The 19,406-nt window shown below is 63.8% G+C and overlaps 1 protein-coding gene across 1 annotated transcript; it reads right to left on the reverse strand.

The window, feature by feature from the left end:
- Window positions 1-3,926: 3,926 nt before the first annotated feature.
- Window positions 3,927-6,396, reverse strand: LOC139673518 (zinc finger protein 189-like). The gene is made up of 3 exons (XM_071559263.1): window positions 6,308-6,396; window positions 5,214-5,291; window positions 3,927-5,025 (listed from the first exon to the last, which is right to left on the reverse strand). The coding sequence occupies exons 2-3, from the start codon at window positions 5,263-5,265 to the stop codon at window positions 4,169-4,171; spliced, it is 909 nt and encodes a 302-aa protein (XP_071415364.1). The 5' UTR covers window positions 5,266-5,291; window positions 6,308-6,396; the 3' UTR covers window positions 3,927-4,168.
- Between the last annotated feature and the right edge of the window lie 13,010 nt (window positions 6,397-19,406).

Below are 19,406 nucleotides of genomic sequence, written 5' to 3' on the forward strand. Positions count from 1 at the left end.
CCTGGAGGAAGCTCAGAGGTGACCTCAGCACTGTCTACAACTATCTGAAGGGAAGTTCTGGCCAGGTGGTGATTGGTCTCTTCTCCCAGGCACTCAGCAATAGGACAAGGGGGCACGGGCTCAAACTCTGCCAGGGGAAATTTAAGTTGGATATCAGAAAAACACTCTTTCCAGAGAGAGTGCTCAGGCATTGAAATGGCCTGCCCAGAGAGGGGGTGGATTCCTCATCCCTGGAGGTTTTTAAACTGAGATTGGCCGTGGCACTGAGTGCCATGATCTGGTAAAGGGACTGGAGTTGGACCAAGGGTTGGACTCGATGATCTCGGAGGTCTTTTCCAAACCAATCAATTCTATGATTCTATAGATTCTATGATTCTTAAGCCTCTCTGCAGCCACTGTGGCCACACCAAAAGCCCATCAATAGCTCTTTGGATCTTTGAAGTATCCTCTTTTGAGGCAGTCCATGCCAAGAATGCAAGGGGCCTCTGGGCCAGTCACATTGGGATGCCTTTCCCATTTGTCTCCTGTTAAACTCACTTTGGCTTCTACCAACGACAATTCTTGGCTTTCCCCTGTCACTCCAGAGATCCAGACAGGCTCTGTGCTTTTATGCCTTGATGGCATCAATGTGCATTGTGCACCTGTATCTACTGAAGCTTGATATTTTTGTGCGTCAGATGTGGCAGGCCACTGAATCCACAGTCCAATAGACTTGGTTGTCTCTCTGCTCCTCCTGGCTGGAGGCAGGGCCTCTCTATTGCTGCTCCTGGTCAGAGTATTCACCATCTGACCTCAGCGATGTTCTGTCAGAGGCTCCTCCATCAGAATTGATGGAGTTGCTCCTTTTGCGTCTTGGAGATCAATGTCTCTTTTTTGAGGTTTTTGCCTCCACTACGTGGACAGCTTTTTTTACCAGCTATCTTCTGTCTTAATTCTTGTAGCTGTGCTTCAAATTCAGAGGTAGGTTCACCATCCCACTTCTTTGTGTCTTCCCCCAGTTCATGCAGAAAGGACTACAACCTACCACATTCACTACATGGCTTACTCTTGGGGGTTTCCTTTTTCCGTGTGCAGCATCAGGTGACCGAGAATGGGACCCGGACTGAGACTGAGACCGAGACCATGAGCATTCTTCTGTTCTGTCACTGTCAGAGTTCTCATAGGATACCTCTCTCTCAAGGAATCACTGGTGGCGAAAATCGTAGCTGTCCCTAGAATCTGGGTTGTTGGCCTGTGAGATTGAGCCAAATTTCAATCCTTCTCCTATTGCCCATAACTAAGGGCACATTTCACCCATATTTGGGTCTCCACTGTTTCCATCTGTAAGGACTGTTATCAAGCAGCTGAAAAATGATGCAAGGGCACCTTGAATTATTTTTTCCCATATGGTGTGCTGGTTTAAAGGTAAACGGGCAGGAGAAATGAACACAACACAAAAGAGATTATAAGTCAGAGTTACAATTTAGTAACAATATTACAATAAATGCAATGGCACAAAGAGAAAAATTGGTTTTAACCCACAAAACCCCAGAAGTATAACCCAGTAGCCTGGGACACAAGCACAAAAGGGTTTGTTAGCCCTTGTGCTGAACCCTATGTGGTTCCCCCAAGTCCAAAGTAAAAGTCCAAAGTGGAAAACCTGTTGGTGCAGCTGCCAGTTGCAGTCTGCTGGAGAGTGGTGGTCCCAGGCTGGTTGAAAGTGGTGGTCTCCTCCTGTCAAGCTTTTGGTCCTCCTCTTGATCCAACAAGTGACCCCTGAGGTCTCCTTACCCCAAGATATGTACACCCAGGTCCACGTGGGAGCACCCAGTCCCTCCCCAGGGCAGGGAGTCACATAATGGGTGATCTAACTCTGAGTCAGGGGGTATTTTGGAATCACTGATGGCCCATGAGCAGACACGCACCCATCAGGCTGGGTGTGAAGGTGCCAACGACTCCCTGGAGGGGAGTTATCACAGCTCTTAGCTCACAGATGTCTTTCCCACCCAGCTCACAACCTGAGGGGTCAAGTGTGCCCTGGGCAGCTGCTGCAAATGGTCCATTGTTCTTGGGAAATGAATAGAGGGTTTAGAATACACAGCTTTGATCACCCCCACACAGTGATAAACTGGTCCCACCTGCTGAATTAGAACACATGGGCACCGTGCAAGGAACACACTCTGGATCAGTAGTAGTGGGATTGATATTATCAAGTGGTTTGCCATAAAGAAGTTCTAGCAACGCCAATTCTCATAGGTATTGGATGGCTTCATCCACAGTTGTCCACTTTCTTGGGAAACTGCAGATTTTCCTTGTATGGATACACTTCAGCCACACTTCCGAGAAGTCGCATCAAAAGGTCACCTTTGAAGTTTGGCTGGTTCTACAACGACGCAACAGAAACTATATCACATTCACCAGGGTCCACAGGTTTATCACAGTATTAGCTACCAACAACATCATGAATAGTTTGTAACTGGGTTAGTATCAAACACTGGTAGATCTGGTAATTGCGCTATGAGGTCAATTTATATCAAAATCAAAGTCAAATCAAGATCAAAACCAAAATCAAACTCAGGTAAGGAAAAGTAGCTGTACTTATTTTCCTCAAGTCTTGGTACAGGAAAGCTGTCTGAACTCAAAAAGAGTTAATAGAAGGATTAACATGTGCATCCAGCGGGAAACCATATTGTTTATGTTTCAGAATGTACTCAAAACAATGCAGATAAACCAGTGATGTTTACAGAAACAATCTCTGGAAATACTGCCAAGCTCCCGGGAAACTTGCCAAGGTCCTTGGTTTCCCCATATGGGCCACCACCTTATCTGTGTGTTAGGCTGAACTGGCAAAATGCCAACTGCCAAGTACAGAAAGAGTACCCCTCCCCCCTGCCCGAGAGAAAATGAGGGAGACAAAAAAAAGAAGAGAAAAACAAAGCCCAAACCAGCAAGCTTCTTATATTTGTACAAAAGAGAGACAACTAAAATTGGATGTGGGAACCTTCTGGGTAGAAAGGGCAATAGATGAGTTATTAACTTCATGAATAGTCAGCAAGGACATAGCTGCTAACACAAGATCATAACTGCAACTTTGTACGAGAGTGAAACAATGGCCTATGGTTAAGTGAATAATGATCAATGCTTAGGTAGGTGACTAGATCAAAATATAGAGAAACAATGTAGTTACTAAATAAAGATATAAAGATATATACACAAATGTAACACAAATAGTAAGGACCAATCCAAACATGGATTGAGGCTGGTGAGAATCATATGAACAATGTATTAGCCAAACATTAAATTGTGAAACGCGTGTTCAGCAGAAAATAGAGCATAAAAGCAAAGTCTGGATGCATAATAAACTGGACTTCTAGATCATCATATTCATGTGTGAAGTGCCCATTATTCTCGCGACCAGAGGCAAACTCTTACAAATGGAATATGATATAACACATATATACAAATGTGGAAAAAACAACAACCACTTTACCGAATCACTCACCTGAATAATACAGATTCCAACCACCTAGACCCACAAAAACACCCCCAAACGACCCTTCCACAAAAAACTCCCAGCAAGAGAGGAGAAAAATTAACAAGAAAATGTTCAACTTCCTATATAACACAGCAGGAAGGCCTAATCTCAGCAAAGACAGTGCAGCAGGTCCTCCCAGGTACAGGACAAAGACCAAAAGGAGACAGAAGCTCCACCTCCCTCTTTTCTTATACTTGCTGTGATGTCATATGATATGGAATATCTCTTTAGTTGCTTAATTCAGGTGATGCTTGTCCCCTCTTACCTACGTAAAACTGTCTGGGCCTGCTAAATAGAGGTCTACCAAAATTAAAGCCTAAACTACCAAACCCCCTTATTGCCCACTTTCCTCCCCCATTTCCCACCATCCCTCCCTTCTTCACCCCACCCTCCCCTAAGACCTCCTCACCCTCAGCCAGGAGCCTCCCAGCACCACCAGTACGGGCCCAGCTCCCCCTCCACGCCCCATCCCCAGTGCCAGACATTAAAATCAACATATATATAAAAGTGCTCTCCTTAAATCACTCTTAGCCAGCATTTAGCAAAGTTGTCTTAAGGTACTTTTGTAGGAACAGATTGTGTCCTCCAACGGGTGATGGAGTTGAAGCAGCAGACAAAGCTCTTCCCGCAGTCGGGGCACTCGTAAGGCTTCCCTTACTGGTGGCTCAGTTGGTGTCTGGTTAAGTTACAGCTCTGAGTGTAGCTCTTCCCACATTCCTCACATTTGTAAGGCCTCTCCCCGGTGTGGATGCGCTGGTGCCTGATGAGAGTGGAGCTCCGTTTGAAGCTCTCCCCACAGTCGGTGCAGCGGAAGGGCCTCTCCCCCGTGTGCGTCTGCTGATGCATGAGGAGATGTGAGCTGATCTTAAAACTCTTCTCACACTCAGCACACTTGTAAGGCCGTTCCCCAGTGTGGATCTTCTGGTGCTTGACGAGCTGTGAGTTGCAGACAAAGCTCTTCCCACACTCCTTACACTTGTAAGGCCTCTCTCCAGTGTGAGTGCTTCGGTGGGTGATGAGGCTGATGTTCTGTTTGAAGCTCTCCCCGCAGTCAGTGCAGTGGAAGGGCCTCTCCTCTGTGTGTGTCCTCTCATGCTTGAGGAGTTCTGATCTCCTCTGAAACCTCTTCCCACACTCAGAACACTCAAAGGGACGTTCCCCAGTGTGGATCATTTTGTGGTGGAGCAGGTCACAGCTCTGGCCAAAGCCCTTCCCACATTCTGTACATGTGTAAGGCCATTCCCCAGTGTGGATGGGCTGGTGGCAAATCAGGTGGGAGCTTGTCCTAAAGCTCTTCCCACATTCCAAACACTTGTAGCGCTTCTCCCTGGTGTGAAGTTGCTGCTGCACCACCGGGTCAGAGCACTCACTCAATCTCCTCCTCCTGCGGGATCTCTGCGGCTTTTCCTCCCCAGTCACTTCCTGCTCTGTGGGGCCGTTCAAAACAGCCTCTGCCACGAGGTTCTGCCGAGGGGATTTGTCCTCCGTGCTCTCCGTGCTCAGCTCGGGGCCTGGGGCAGGAAGGAACAAGGACAGGCAGGGGATTTGCCTCCGGCCCACAAGGAAGACCAAGGACATCCCCCCAAACCCGGCCCCGGCAGGACGGCGTCGGCAGTGGGGTTGTCCTGCAGCCGGGGCCATGCTGGGCTGGAAGATGCAGCACAAGAGAGGGGCAAAGGGGCACCGACTTCCTCCTCACCTGCCTGAGGGTTCCGGGGCTTCTTCCTCTTCCTCCCAGCCTCCTCCTCCATCCTGCAAGGTTTGGGAAGGAGAAATTCTGGTTTGGAGGGAAAACAATGTGTGAGTGTGTGGTGTTGAAGGTTCCTCCTGCCCAAATCCATCTCCAGAACTCGCTTGGCATCTTGTGTCCATGAAAGCCTCCAAAACACCAAGATTCAGCCTCAAAAAACCCTCTCAGAAGTTCCTCCTCTCTCGCCTCTCCACTTTGAGGTTCTGCGGGTTGCCTCTGTCCAGGCTGCTAAGGGTGTATTTGGGATCCTCCCTCTACAGGGTCCCTGCCCCCTCCAGTCTGCCGGAGCTCCAAGGAACACAAGGGGTCCCCCTCCTCCCATCTCCCTGTTTTCTGGGCCCCCTCTGCTTAGGGATACTGGGGCTTTGAGGGTCTCAGGAGTCCCTTCTGCCCTCACTCTCTGCTTTGGGGAGTTGGGTCACCCATCTCCGACCTTCCCACTTCACTTTCCTGGGGATCCCAAGGGTATCAGCCTTCGAGGCCCCCCTTTTAGGCTTGTGGCCCCCTGGCTGGGCACTCCCACCCCTCTGCGCTCATCTCAGGAGTCTCCACATCTTAGAGGGGGGAATATAGACATGCATGGGAGATCCCAAGGCATTTGGGGGCAACAGGAGGTCTTGTGGGACCACCTTCTACTGCCTGGGTTGGCTCTGGGGGGCATTCCCTATTTCTCCACTTTGGGCCTGAGAGCACAGGATTCTCCCAGTTTTCCTAAAATTAAGGAATGGGACACAGAGGATTTCCATCTCCCAATTTTGGGTCTGGGGGCACATCATTCTCCCCATTTACCCAAAACTGAGGACATAGAGCATTTCCAGTTTCCCCAGTTTGGATCTCAGGGCTGTAGTGGTTCCTGTGAGCAGGGTTTGGGTAGTGGGGGGCTCCAGGGGTGGCTTCTGTGAGCAGCTGCCAGAAACTTCCCCAGGGCTGGAGGATTCAATGCCACACGGATCCAGGATGGGCTTCCTGCCGCTGGCCAACGCCGAGCCCATGGGGAATGCCGGGAACGGCTCCAGAACGTATTTCAGAAGGGAGAGAAGTACCTGATGGGAAGTTCTGGCCAGGTGGGGGTTGGTCTCTTCTCCCAGGCACTCAGCAATAGGACAAGAGGGCATGATGGGCTCAAGCTCTGCCAGGGGAAATTGAAGTTGCAGATCAGAAAAAAATTCTTTGCAGAGAGAGCACTCAGGCATTAGAATGGGCTGCCCAGAGAGGGGGTGGATTCCCCATTCCTGGAGGGTTTGAACCTGAGCTTGGCCGTGGCACTGAGTGCCATGATCTGGTAAAGGGACTGGAGTTGGACCAAGGGTTGGACTTGATGATCTCGGAGGTCTTTTCCAACCCAATCGATTCTACGATTCCTATGCAGGGGAACGTTGCAGACAGAGGAGAGTGGAGGCAGAAGGTGGGCACAGCCCTGCAGACCCCACAGGCAGGGCAGGAGAAGGGGCAGGAGGTGCTGCAGGCGCCGCAGCTGAGAGTCCCCTGCAGCCCGTGGGGAAGGGCCTGGGGAAGCAGCTGTGCCCCTGCAGCCCAGGGAGGAGCAGGGCAGGGCAGGGCAGAGAGGCACCTGCAGCCCAGGGAGGAGCAAGGCAGAGAGGCACCCGCAGCCCAGGGAGGAGCAGGGCAGGGCACAGAGGCACCCGCAGCCCAGGGAGGAGCAGGGCAGGGCACAGAGGCACCCGCAGCCCAGGGAGGAGCAGGGCAGGGCAGAGAGGCACCCGCAGCCCAGGGAGGAGCAGGGCAGGGCACAGAGGCACCCGCAGCCCAGGGAGGAGCAGGGCAAGGCACAGAGGCACCTGCAACCCAGCGAGGAGCAGGGCAGGGCAGGGCAGAGAGGCACCTGCAGCCCAGGGAGGAGCAGGGCACAGGGGCACCTACAGCCCAGAAAGGAGCAAGGCAGGGCAGGGCAGAGAGGCACCCGCAGCCCAGGGAGGAGCAGGGCAGGGCAGGGCAGAGAGGCACCAGCAGCCCAGGGAGGAGCAGGGCACAGAGGCACCTACAGCCCAGGGAGGAGCAGGGCACAGAGGCACCTACAGCCCAGGGAGGAGCAAGGCAGGGCAGGGCAGAGAGGCACCTGCAGCCCAGGGAGGAGCAGGGCAGGGCACAAAGGCACCCGCAGCCCAGGGAGGAGCAGGGCAGGGCACAGAGGCACCCGCAGCCCAGGGAGGAGCAGGGCAGGGCACAGAGGCACCCCCAGCCCAGGGAGGAGCAGGGCAGGGCAGAGAGGCACCCGCAGCCCAGGGAGGAGCAGGGCAGGGCACAGAGGCACCCGCAGCCCAGGGAGGAGCAGGGCAGGGCACAGAGGCACCCGCAGCCAAGGGAGGAGCAGGGCAGGGCACAGAGGAACCCGCAGCCCAGGGAGGAGCAGGGCAAGGCACAGAGGCACCTGCAACCCAGCGAGGAGCAGGGCAGGGCAGGGCAGAGAGGCACCTGCAGCCCAGGGAGGAGCAGGGCACAGGGGCACCTACAGCCCAGAAAGGAGCAAGGCAGGGCAGGGCAGAGAGGCACCCGCAGCCCAGGGAGGAGCAGGGCAGGGCAGGGCAGAGAGGCACCAGCAGCCCAGGGAGGAGCAGGGCACAGAGGCACCTACAGCCCAGCGAGGAGCAAGGCAGGGCAGGGCACAGAGGCACCCGCAGCCAAGGGAGGAGCAGGGCAGGGCACAGAGGCACCCGCAGCCCAGGGAGGAGCAGGGCAAGGCACAGAGGCACCTGCAACCCAGCGAGGAGCAGGGCAGGGCAGGGCAGAGAGGCACCTGCAGCCCAGGGAGGAGCAGGGCACAGGGGCACCTACAGCCCAGAAAGGAGCAAGGCAGGGCAGGGCAGAGAGGCACCCGCAGCCCAGGGAGGAGCAGGGCAGGGCAGGGCAGAGAGGCACCAGCAGCCCAGGGAGGAGCAGGGCACAGAGGCACCTACAGCCCAGGGAGGAGCAAGGCAGGGCAGGGCAGAGAGGCACCTGCAGCCCAGGGAGGAGCAGGGCAGGGCACAGAGGCACCCGCAGCCCAGGGAGGAGCAGGGCAGGCCACAGAGGCACCCGCAGCCCAGGGAGGAGCAGGGCAGGCCACAGAGGCACCCGCAGCCCAGGGAGGAGCAGGGCAGGGCACAGAGGCACCCGCAGCCCAGGGAGGAGCAGGGCAGGGCACAGAGGCACCCGCAGCCCAGGGAGGAGCAGGGCAGGGCACAGAGGCACCCGCAGCCCAGGGAGGAGCAGGGCAGGGCAGAGAGGCACCCGCAGCCCAGGGAGGAGCAGGGCAGGGCACAGAGGCACCCGCAGCCAAGGGAGGAGCAGGGCAGGGCACAGAGGCACCCGCAGCCCAGGGAGGAGCAGGGCAAGGCACAGAGGCACCTGCAACCCAGCGAGGAGCAGGGCAGGGCAGGGCAGAGAGGCACCTGCAGCCCAGGGAGGAGCAGGGCACAGGGGCACCTACAGCCCAGAAAGGAGCAAGGCAGGGCAGGGCAGAGAGGCACCCGCAGCCCAGGGAGGAGCAGGGCAGGGCAGGGCAGAGGCACCAGCAGCCCAGGGAGGAGCAGGGCACAGAGGCACCTACAGCCCAGGGAGGAGCAAGGCAGGGCAGGGCAGAGAGGCACCCGCAGCCCAGGGAGGAGCAGGGCAGGGCACAGAGGCACCCGCAGCCCAGGGAGGAGCAGGGCAGGGCACAGAGGCACCCGCAGCCCAGGGAGGAGCAGGGCAGGGCACAGAGGCACCCGCAGCCCAGGGAGGAGCAGGGCAGGGCACAGAGGCACCCGCAGCCCAGGGAGGAGCAGGGCAGGGCACAGAGGCACCCGCAGCCCAGGGAGGAGCAGGGCAGGGCACAGAGGCACCCGCAGCCCAGGGAGGAGCAGGGCAGGCCACAGAGGCACCCCCAGCCCAGGGAGGAGCAGGGCAGGGCACAGAGGCACCCGCAGCCCAGGGAGGAGCAGGGCAGGGCACAGAGGCACCCGCAGCCCAGGGAGGAGCAGGGCAGGGCACAGAGGCACCCGCAGCCCAGGGAGGAGCAGGGCAGGGAACAGAGGCACCCGCAGCCCAGGGAGGAGCAGGGCAGGGCACAGAGGCACCCGCAGCCCAGGGAGGAGCAGGGCAGGGCACAGAGGCACCCGCAGCCCAGGGAGGAGCAGGGCAGGGCACAGAGGCACCCGCAGCCCAGGGAGGAGCAGGGCAGGGCACAGAGGCACCCGCAGCCCAGGGAGGAGCAGGGCAGGGCACAGAGGCACCCGCAGCCCAGGGAGGAACAGGGCAGGGCACAGAGGAACCCGCAGCCCAGGGAGGAGCAGAGCAGGGCACAGAGGCACCTGCAACCAAGGGAGGAGCAGGGCAGGGCAGGGCAGAGAGGCACCTGCAGCCCAGGGAGGAGCAGGGCACAGGGGCACCTACAGCCCAGGGAGGAGCAAGGCAGGGCAGGGCAGAGAGGAACCCGCAGCCCAGGGAGGAGCAAGGCAGGGCAGGGCAGAGAGGCACCCGCAGCCCAGGGAGGAGCAAGGCAGAGAGGCACCCGCAGCCCAGGGAGGAGCAGGACAGGGCACAGAGGCACCCGCAGCCCAGGGAAGAGCAGGGCAGGGCACAGAGGCACCCGCAGCCCAGGGAGGAGCAGGGCAGGGCACAGAGGCACCCGCAGCCCAGGGAGGAGCAGGGCAGGGCACAGAGGCATCCGCAGCCCAGGGAGGAGCAGGGCAGGGCACAGAGGCACCCGCAGCCCAAGGAGGAGCAGGGCAGGGCACAAAGGCACCCGCAGCCCAGGGAGGAGCAGGGCAGGGCACAGAGGCACCCGCAGCCCTGGGAGGAGCAGGGCAGGGCACAGAGGCACCCGCAGCCCAGGGAGGAGAAGGGCAGGGCAGAGAGGCACCTGCAACCCAGGGAGGAGCAGGGCAGGGCAGGGCAGACAGACACCTGCAGACCAGGGAGGAGCAAGGCAGGGCAGAGGCACCTGCAACCCAGGGAGGAGCAGGGCAGGGCAGGGCAGAGAGGCACCTGCAGCCCAGGGAGCAGCAGGGCACAGGGGCACCTACAGCCCAGGGAGGAGCAAGGCAGGGCAGGGCATAGAGGAACCCGCAGCCCAGGGAGGAGCAGGGCAGGGCAGGGCAGAGAGGCACTAGCAGCCCAGGGAGGAGCAAGGCATAGAGGCACCCGGAGCCCAGGGAGGAGCAAGGCACAGAGGCACCCGGAGCCCAGGGAGGAGCAGGGCAGGGCACAGAGGCACCCGGAGCCCAGGGAGGAGCAGGGCAGGGCACAGAGGCACCCGCAGCCCAGGGAGGAGCAGGGCAGGGCACAGAGGCACCCGCAGCCCAGGGAGGAGCAGGGCAGGGCACAGAGGCACGCCCAGCCCAGGGAGGAGCAGAGCAGGGTACAGAGGCACCCGCAGCCCAGGGAGGAGCAGGGCAGGGCACAGAGGCACCCGCAGCCCAGGGAGGAGCAGGGCAGGGCACAGAGGCACCCGCAGCCCAGGGAGGAGCAGGGCAGGGCACAGAGGCACCCGCAGCCCAGGGAGGAGCAGGGCAGGGCACAGAGGCATCCGCAGCCCAGGGAGGAGCAGGGCAGGGCACAGAGGCACCTGCAGCCCAGGGAGGAGCAGGGCAGGCCACATAGGCACCCGCAGCCCAGGGAGGAGCAGGGCAGGCCACAGAGGCACCCGCAGCCCAGGGAGGAGCAGGGCAGGGCACAGAGGCACCAGTAGCACAGGGAGGAGCAGGGCAGGGCACAGAGGAACCCGCAGCCCAGGGAGGAGCAGGGCAGGGCACAGAGGAACCCGCAGCCCAGGGAGGAGCAGGGCAGGGCACAGAGGCACCTGCAACCAAGGGAGGAGCAGGGCAGGGCAGGGCAGAGAGGCACCTGCAGCCCAGGGAGGAGCAGGGCACAGGGGCACCTACAGCCCAGGGAGGAGCAAGGCAGGGCAGGGCAGAGAGGCACCTGCAGCCCAGGGAGGAGCAAGGCAGGGCAGGGCAGAGAGGCACCCGCAGCCCAGGGAGGAGCAAGGCAGAAAGGCACAGAGGCACCCGCAGCCCAGGGAGGAGCAGGGCAGGCCACAGAGGCATCCGCAGCCCAGGGAGGAGCAGGGCAGGGCACAGAGGCACCTGTAGCCTAGGGAGGAGCAAGGCAGGGCAGGGCAGAGAGGCACCTGTAGCTCAGGGAGGAGCAGGGCAGGGCAGGGCAGAGAGGAACCTGCAGTCCAGGGAGGAGCAAGGCAGGGCAGGGCAGAGAGGCACCTGCAGCCCAGGGAGGAGCAAGGCAGAGAAGCAGCCGCAGTCCAGGGAGGAGCAGGATAGGGCACAGAGGCACCCGCAGCCCAGGGAGGAGCAGGGCAGGGCACAGAGGCACCCGCAGCCCAGGGAGGAGCAGGGCAGGGCACAGAGGCACCCGCAGCCCAGGGAGGAGCAGGGCAGGGCACAGAGGCACCCGCAGCCCAGGGAGGAGCAGGGCAGGGCACAGAGGCACCCGCAGCCCAGGGAGGAGCAGGGCAGGGCACAGAGGCACCCGCAGCCCAGGGAGGAGCAGGGCAGGGCACAGAGGCACCCGCAGCCCAGGGAGGAGCAGGGCAGGGCACAGAGGCACCCGCAGCCCAGGGAGGAGCAGGGCACAGAGGCACCTACAGCCCAGGGAGGAGCAAGGCAGGGCAGGGCAGAGAGGCACCTGCAGCCCAGGGAGGAGCAGGGCAGGGCAGGGCAGAGAGGCACCTGCAGCCCAGGGAGGAGCAGGGCACAGAGGCACCTACAGCCCAGGGAGGAGCAAGGCAGGGCAGGGCAGAGAGGCACCTGCAGCCCAGGGAGGAGCAGGGCAGGGCAGGGCAGAGAGGCACCTGCAGCCCAGGGAGGAGCAGGGCACAGAGGCACCTACAGCCCAGGGAGGAGCAAGGCAGGGCAGGGCAGAGAGACACCTGCAGCCCAGGGAGGAGCAAGGCAGAGAGGCACCCGCAGCCCAGGGGGGAGCAGGGCAGGGCACAAAGGCACCCGCAGCCCAGGGAGGAGCAGGGCAGGGCACAGAGGCACCCGCAGCCCAGGGAGGAGCAGGGCAGGGCACAGAGGCACCCGCAGCCCAGGGAGGAGCAGGGCAGGGCATAGAGGCACCCGCAGCCTAGGGAGGAGCAGGGCAGGGCACAGAGGCATCCGCAGCCCAGGGAGGAGCAGGGCAGGGCACAGAGGCACCTGTAGCCCAGGGAGGAGCAAGGCAGGGCAGGGCAGAGAGGCACCTGCAGCCCAGGGAGGAGGAGGGCAGGGCAGGGCAGAGAGGCACCTGCAGTCCAGGGAGGAGCAAGGCAGGGCAGGGCAGAGAGGCACCTGCAGCCCAGGGAGGAGCAAGGCAGAGAGGCACCCGCAGCCCAGGGAGGAGCAGGGCACAGAGGCACCTGTAGTCCAGGGAGGAGCAAGGCAGGGCAGGGCAGAGAGGCACCTGCAGCCCAGGGAGGAGCAAGGCAGAGAGGCACCCGCAGCCCAGGGAGGAGCAGGGCAGGGCACAGAGGCACCCACAGCCCAGGCAGGAGCAGCGCAGGGCACAGAGGCACCCGCAGCCCAGGGAGCAGCAGGGAACGGCACAGAGGCACCCGCAGCCCAGGGAGGAGCAAGGCAGGGCAGGGCAGAGAGGCACCTGCAGCCCAGGGAGGAGCAGGGCAGGGCAGGGCAGAGAGGCACCTGCAGCCCAGGGAGGAGCAGGGCACAGAGGCACCTACAGCCCAGGGAGGAGCAAGGCAGGGCAGGGCACAGAGGCACCCGCAGCCCAGGGAGGAGCAAGGCAGAGAGGCACCCGCAGCCCAGGGAGGAGCAGGGAAGGCCACAGAGGCACCCGCAGCCCGGGGAGGAGCAGGGCAGGACACAGAGGCACCCGCAGCCCAGGGAGGAGCAGGGCAGGGCACAGAGGAACCCGCAGCCTAGGGAGGAGCAGGGCAGGGCACAGAGGCATCCGCAGCAGAGGGAGGAGCAGGGCAGGGCACAGAGGCACCTGTAGCCCAGGGAGGAGCAAGGCAGGGCAGGGCAGAGAGGAACCTACAGCCCAGGGAGGATCAGGGCAGGGCAGGGCAGAGAGGCACCTGCAGTCCAGGGAGGAGGAAGGCAGGGCAGGGCAGAGAGGCACCTGCAGCCCAGGGAGGAGCAGGGCAGGGCACAGAGGCACCCGCAGCCCAGGTAGGAGCAGGGCAGGGCACAGAGGCACCCGCAGCCCAGGGAGGAGCAGGGCAGGGCACAGAGGCACCCGCAGCACAGGGAGGAGCAGGGCAGGGCACAGAGGCACCCGCAGCACAGGGAGGAGCAGGGAAGGGCACAGAGGCACCCGCAGCCCAGGGAGGAGCAGGGCAGGGCACAGAGGCACCCGCAGCCCAGGGAGGAGCAGGGCAGGGCACAGAGGCACCCGCAGCCCAGGGAGGAGCAGGGCAGGCCACAGAGGCACCCGCAGCCCAGGGAGGAGCAGGGCAGGGCACAGAGGCACCCGCAGCCCAGGGAGGAGCAGGGCAGGGCACAGAGGCACCCGCAGCCCAGGGAGGAGCAAGGCAGGGCACAGAGGCACCTGTAGCCCAGGGAGGAGCAAGGCAGGGCAGGGCAGAGAGGCACCTGCAGCCCAGGGAGGAGCAGGGCAGGGCAGGGCAGAGAGGCACCTGCAGTCCAGGGAGGAGCAAGGCAGGGAAGGGCAGAGAGGCACCTGCAGCCCAGGGAGGAGCAAGACAGAGAAGCAGCCGCAGCCCAGGGAGGAGCAGGACAGGGCACAGAGGCACCCGCAGCCCAGGGAGGAGCAGGGCAGGGCAATGAGGCACCCGCAGCCCTGGGAGGAGCAGGGCAGGGCACAGAGGCACCCGCAGCCCAGGGAGGAGCAGGGCAGGGCACAGAGGCACCCGCAGCCCAGAGAGGAGCAAGGCAGGGCAGGGCAGAGAGGCACCTGCAGCCCAGGGAGGAGGAGGGCAGGGCAGGGCAGAGAGGCACCTGCAGTCCAGGGAGGAGCAAGGCAGGGCAGGGCAGAGAGGCACCTGCAGCCCAGGGAGGAGCAAGTCAGAGAAGCACCCGCAGCCCAGGGAGGAGCAAGGCAGGGCAGGGCAGAGAGGCACCTGCAGCCCAGCGAGGAGGAGGGCAGGGCAGGGCAGAGAGGCACCTGCAGTCCAGGGAGGAGCAAGGCAGGGCAGGGCAGAGAGGCACCTGCAGCCCAGGGAGGAGCAAGGCAGAGAGGCACCCGCAGCCCAGGGAGGAGTAGGGCAGGGCACAGAGGCACCCACAGCCCAGGCAGGAGCAGCGGAGGGCACAGAGGCACCCGCAGGCCAGGGAGCAGCAGGGCAGGGCACAGAGGCACCCGCAGCCCAGGGAGGAGCAAGGCAGGGCAGGGCAGAGAGGCACCTGCAGCCCAAAGAGGAGCAGGGCAGGGCAGGGCAGAGAGGCACCTGCAGCCCAGGGAGGAGCAGGGCAGAGAGGCACCTACAGGCCAGGGAGGAGCAAGGCAGGGCAGGGCACAGAGGTACCCGCAGGCCAGGGAGGAGCAAGGCAGAGAGGCACCCGCAGCCCAGGGAGGAGCAGGATAGGGCACAGAGGCACCCGCAGTCCAGGGAGGAGCAGGGCAGGGCACAGAGGCACCCACAGCCCAGGGAGGAGCAGGGCAGGGCACAGAGGCACCCGCAGCCCAGGGAGGAGCAGGGCAGGGCACAGAGGCACCCGCAGCCCAGGGAGGAGCAGGGCAGGGCACAGAGGCACCCGCAGCCCAGGGAGGAGCAGGGCAGGGCACAGAGGCACCCGCAGCCCAGGGAGGAGCAGGGCAGGGCACAGAGGCACCCGCAGCCCAGGGAGGAGCAGGGCAGGGCACAGAGGCACCCGCAGCCCAGGGAGGAGCAGGGCACAGAGGCACCTACAGCCCAGGGAGGAGCAGGGCAGGGCACAGAGGCACCTGCAACCCAGGGAGGAGCAGGGCAGGGCATGGCAGAGAGGCACCTGCAGCCCAGGGAGGAGCAGGACACAGAGGCACCTACAGCCCAAGGAGGAGCAAGGCAGGGCAGGGCAGAGAGGCACCTGCAGCCCAGGGAGGAGCAGGGCAGGGCAGGGCAGAGAGGCACCCGCAGCCCAGGGAGGAGCAGGGCAGGGCACAGAGGCATCCGCAGCCCAGGGAGGAGCAGGGCAGGGCACAGAGGCACCTGTAGCCCAGGGAGGAGCAAGGCAGGGCAGGGCAGAGAGGCACCTGTAGCCCAGGGAGGAGGAGGGCAGGGCAGGGCAGAGAGGCACCTACAGCCCAGGGAGGAGCAAGGCAGGGCAGGGCAGAGAGGCACCTGCAGCCCAGGGAGGAGCAAGGCAGAGAGGCACCCGCAGCCCAGGGAGGAGCAGGGCAGGGCACAGAGGCACCCACAGCCCAGGCAGGAGCAGCGCAGGGCACAGAGGCACCCGCAGCCCAGGGAGCAGCAGGGCACGGCACAGAGGCACCCGCAGCCCAGGGAGGAGCAAGGCAGGGCAGGGCAGAGAGGAACCTGCAGCCCAGGGAGGAGCAGGGCAGGGCAGGGCAGACAGGCACCTGCAGCCCAGGGAGGAGCAGGGCACAGAGGCACCTACAGCCCAGGGAGGAGCAAGGCAGGGCAGGGCACAGAGGCACCCGCAGCCCAGGGAGGAGCAAGGCAGAGAGGCACCCGCAGCCCAGGGAGGAGCAGGGAAGGCCACAGAGGCACCCGCAGCCCGGGGAGGAGCAGGGCAGGACACAGAGGCACCCGCAGCCCAGGGAGGAGCAGGGCAGGGCACAGAGGAACCCGCAGCCTAGGGAGGAGCAGGGCAGGGCACAGAGGCATCCGCAGCAGAGGGAGGAGCAGGGCAGGGCACAGAGGCACCCGCAGCCCAGGGAGGAGCAAGGCAGGGCAGGGCAGAGAGGAACCTACAGCCCAGGGAGGATCAGGGCAGGGCAGGGCACAGAGGCACCTGCAGTCCAGGGAGGAGCAAGGCAGGGCAGGGCAGAGAGGCACCCGCAGCCCAGGGAGGAGCAGGGCAGGGCACAGAGGCACCCGCAGCCCAGGGAGGAGCAAAGCAGGGCACAGAGGCACCCGCAGCCCAGGGAGGAGCAGGGCAGGGCACAGAGGCACCCGCAGCCCAGGGAGGAGCAGGGCAGGGCACAGAGGCACCCGCAGCCCAGGGAGGAGCAGGGCAGGGCACAGAGGCACCCGCAGCCCAGGGAGGAGCAGGGCAGGGCACAGAGGCACCCGCAGCCCAGGGAGGAGCAGGGCAGGGCACAGAGGCACCCGCAGCCCAGGGAGGAGCAGGGCAGGGCACAGAGGCACCCGCAGCCCAGGGAGGAGCAGGGCAGGGCACAGAGGCACCCGCAGCATAGGGAGGAGCAGGGCAGGGCACAGAGGTACCCGCAGCCCAGGGAGGAGCAGGGCAGGGCACAGAGGCACCCGCAGCCCAGGGAGGAGCAGGGCAGGCCACAGAGGCACCCGCAGCCCAGGGAGGAGCAGGGCAGGCCACAGAGGCATCCGCAGCCCAGGGAGGAGCAGGGCAGGGCAGAGAGGCACCTGTAGCCCAGGGAGGAGCAAGGCAGGGCAGGGCAGAGAGGCACCTGCAGCCCAGGGAGGAGCAGGGCAGGGCAGGGCAGAGAGGCACCTGTAGTCCAGGGAGGAGCAAGGCAGGGCAGGGCAGAGAGGCACCTGCAGCCCAGGGAGGAGCAAGGCAGAGAAGCAGCCGCAGCCGAGGGAGGAGCAGGACAGGGCACAGAGGCACCCGCAGCCCAGGGAGGAGCAGGGCAGGGCATAGAGGCACCTGTAGCCCAGGGAGGAGCAAGGCCAGGCAGGGCAGAGAGGCACCTGCAGCCCAGGGAGGAGCAGGGCAGGGCAGGGCAGAGAGGCACCTGCAGTCCAGGGTAGAGCAAGGCAGGGCAGGGCAGAGAGGCACCTGCAGCCCAGGGAGGAGCAAGGCAGAGAAGCAGCCGCAGCCCAGGGAGGAGCAGGACAGGGCACAGAGGCACCTGCAGCCCAGGGAGGAGCAGGGCAGGGCACAGAGGCACCCGCAGCCCTGGGAGGAGCAGGGCAGGGCACAGAGGCACCCGCAGCCCAGGGAGGAGCAGGGCAGGGCACAGAGGCACCCGCAGCCCAGGGAGGAGCAAGGCAGGCCAGGGCAGAGAGGCACCTGCAGCCCAGGGATGAGGAGGGCAGGGCAGGGCAGAGAGGCACCTGCAGTCCAGGGAGGAGCAAGGCAGGGCAGAGGCACCTGCAACCCAGGGAGGAGCAGGGCAGGGCAGGGCAGAGAGGCACCTGCAGCCCAGGGATGAGGAGGGCAGGGCAGGGCAGAGAGGCACCTGCAGTCCAGGGAGGAGCAAGGCAGGGCAGAGGCACCTGCAACCCAGGGAGGAGCAGGGCAGGGCAGGGCAGAGAGGCACCTGCAGCCCAGAGAGCAGCAGGGCACAGGGGCACCTACAGCCCAGGGAGGAGCAAGGCAGGGCAGGGCATAGAGGAACCCGCAGCCCAGGCAGGAGCAGGGCAGGGCAGGGCAGAGAGGCAACAGCAGCCCACGGAGGAGCAGGGCACAGAGGCACCTACAGCCCAGGGAGGAGCAGGGCAGGGCAGGGCACAGAGGCACCTGCAGCCCAGGGAGGAGCAAGGCACAGGGGCACCCAGAGCCCAGGGAGGAGCAGGGCAGGGCACAGAGGCACCCGGAGCCCAGGGAGGAGCAGGGCAGGGCACAGAGGCGCCCGCAGCCCAGGGAGGAGCAGGGCAGGGCACAGAGGCACCCGCAGCCCAGGGAGGAGCAGGGCAGGGAACAGAGGCACCCGCAGCCCAGGGAGGAGCAGGGCAGGGCACAGAGGCACGCCCAGCCCAGGGAGGAGCAGAGCAGGGTACAGAGGCACCCGCAGCACAGGGAGGAGCAGGGCAGGGCAGAGAGGCACCCGCAGCCCAGGGAGGAGCAGGGCAGGGCACAGAGGCACCCGCAGCCCAGGGAGGAGCAGGGCAGGGCACAGAGGCACCCGCAGCCCAGGGAGGAGCAGGGCAGGGCACAGAGGCACCCGCAGCCCAGGGAGGAGCAGGGCAGGGCACAGAGGCACCCGCAGCCCAGGGAGGAGCAGGGCAGGGCACAGAGGCATCCGCAGCCCAGGGAGGAGCAGGGCAGGGCACAGAGGCACCCGCAGCCCAGGGAGGAGCAGGGCAGGCCACATAGGCACCCGCAGCCCAGGGAGGAGCAGGGCAGGCCACAGAGGCACCCGCAGCCCAGGGAGGAGCAGGGTAGGGCACAGAGGCACCCGTAGCCCAGGGAGGAGCAGGGCAGGGCACAGAGGCACCCGCAGCCCAGGGAGGAGCAGGGCAGGGCACAGAGGCACCTGCAACCAAGGGAGGAGCAGGGCAGGGCAGAGAGGCACCTGCAGCCCAGGGAGGAGCAGGGCAGGGCACAGAGGCACCTGCAACCAAGGGAGGAGCAGGGCAGGGCAGGGCAGAGAGGCACCTGCAGCCCAGGGAGGAGCAGGGCACAGGGGCACCTACAGCCCAGGGAGGAGGAAGGCAGGGCAGGGCAGAGAGGCACCTGCAGCCCAGGGAGGAGCAAGGCAGGGCAGGGCAGAGAGGCACCCGCTGCCCAGGGAGGAGCAAGGCAGAGAGGCACAGAGGCACCCGCAGCCCAGGGAGGAGCAGGGCAGGCCACGGAGGCATCCGCAGCCCAGGGAGGAGCAGGGCAGGGCACAGAGGCACCTGTAGCCTAGGGAGGAGCAAGGCAGGGCAGGGCAGAGAGGCACCTGTAGCTCAGGGAGGAGCAGGGCAGGGCAGGGCAGAGAGGAACCTGCAGTCCAGGGAGGAGCAAGGCAGGGCAGGGCACAGAGGCACCTGCAGCCCAGGGAGGAGCAAGGCAGAGAAGCAGCCGCAGCCCAGGGAGGAGCAGGATAGGGCACAGAGGCACCCGCAGCCCAGGGAGGAGCAGGGCAGGGCACAGAGGCACCCGCAGCCCAGGGAGGAGCAGGGCAGGGCACAGAGGCACCCGCAGCCCAGGGAGGAGCAGGGCAGGGCACAGAGGCACCCGCAGCCCAGGGAGGAGCAGGGCAGGGCACAGAGGCACCCGCAGCCCAGGGAGGAGCAGGGCACAGAGGCACCTACAGCCCAGGGAGGAGCAGGGCAGTGCACAGAGGCACCTGCAACCCAGGGAGGAGGGGAGGGCAGGGCAGAGAGGCACCTGCAGCCCAGGGAGGAGCAGGACACAGAGGCACCTACAGCCCAGGGAGGAGCAAGGCAGGGTAGGG

This window comes from Pithys albifrons, chromosome 6 (assembly GCF_047495875.1).
Source record: "Pithys albifrons albifrons isolate INPA30051 chromosome 6, PitAlb_v1, whole genome shotgun sequence".
NCBI classification, from domain to species: domain Eukaryota; kingdom Metazoa; phylum Chordata; class Aves; order Passeriformes; family Thamnophilidae; genus Pithys; species Pithys albifrons.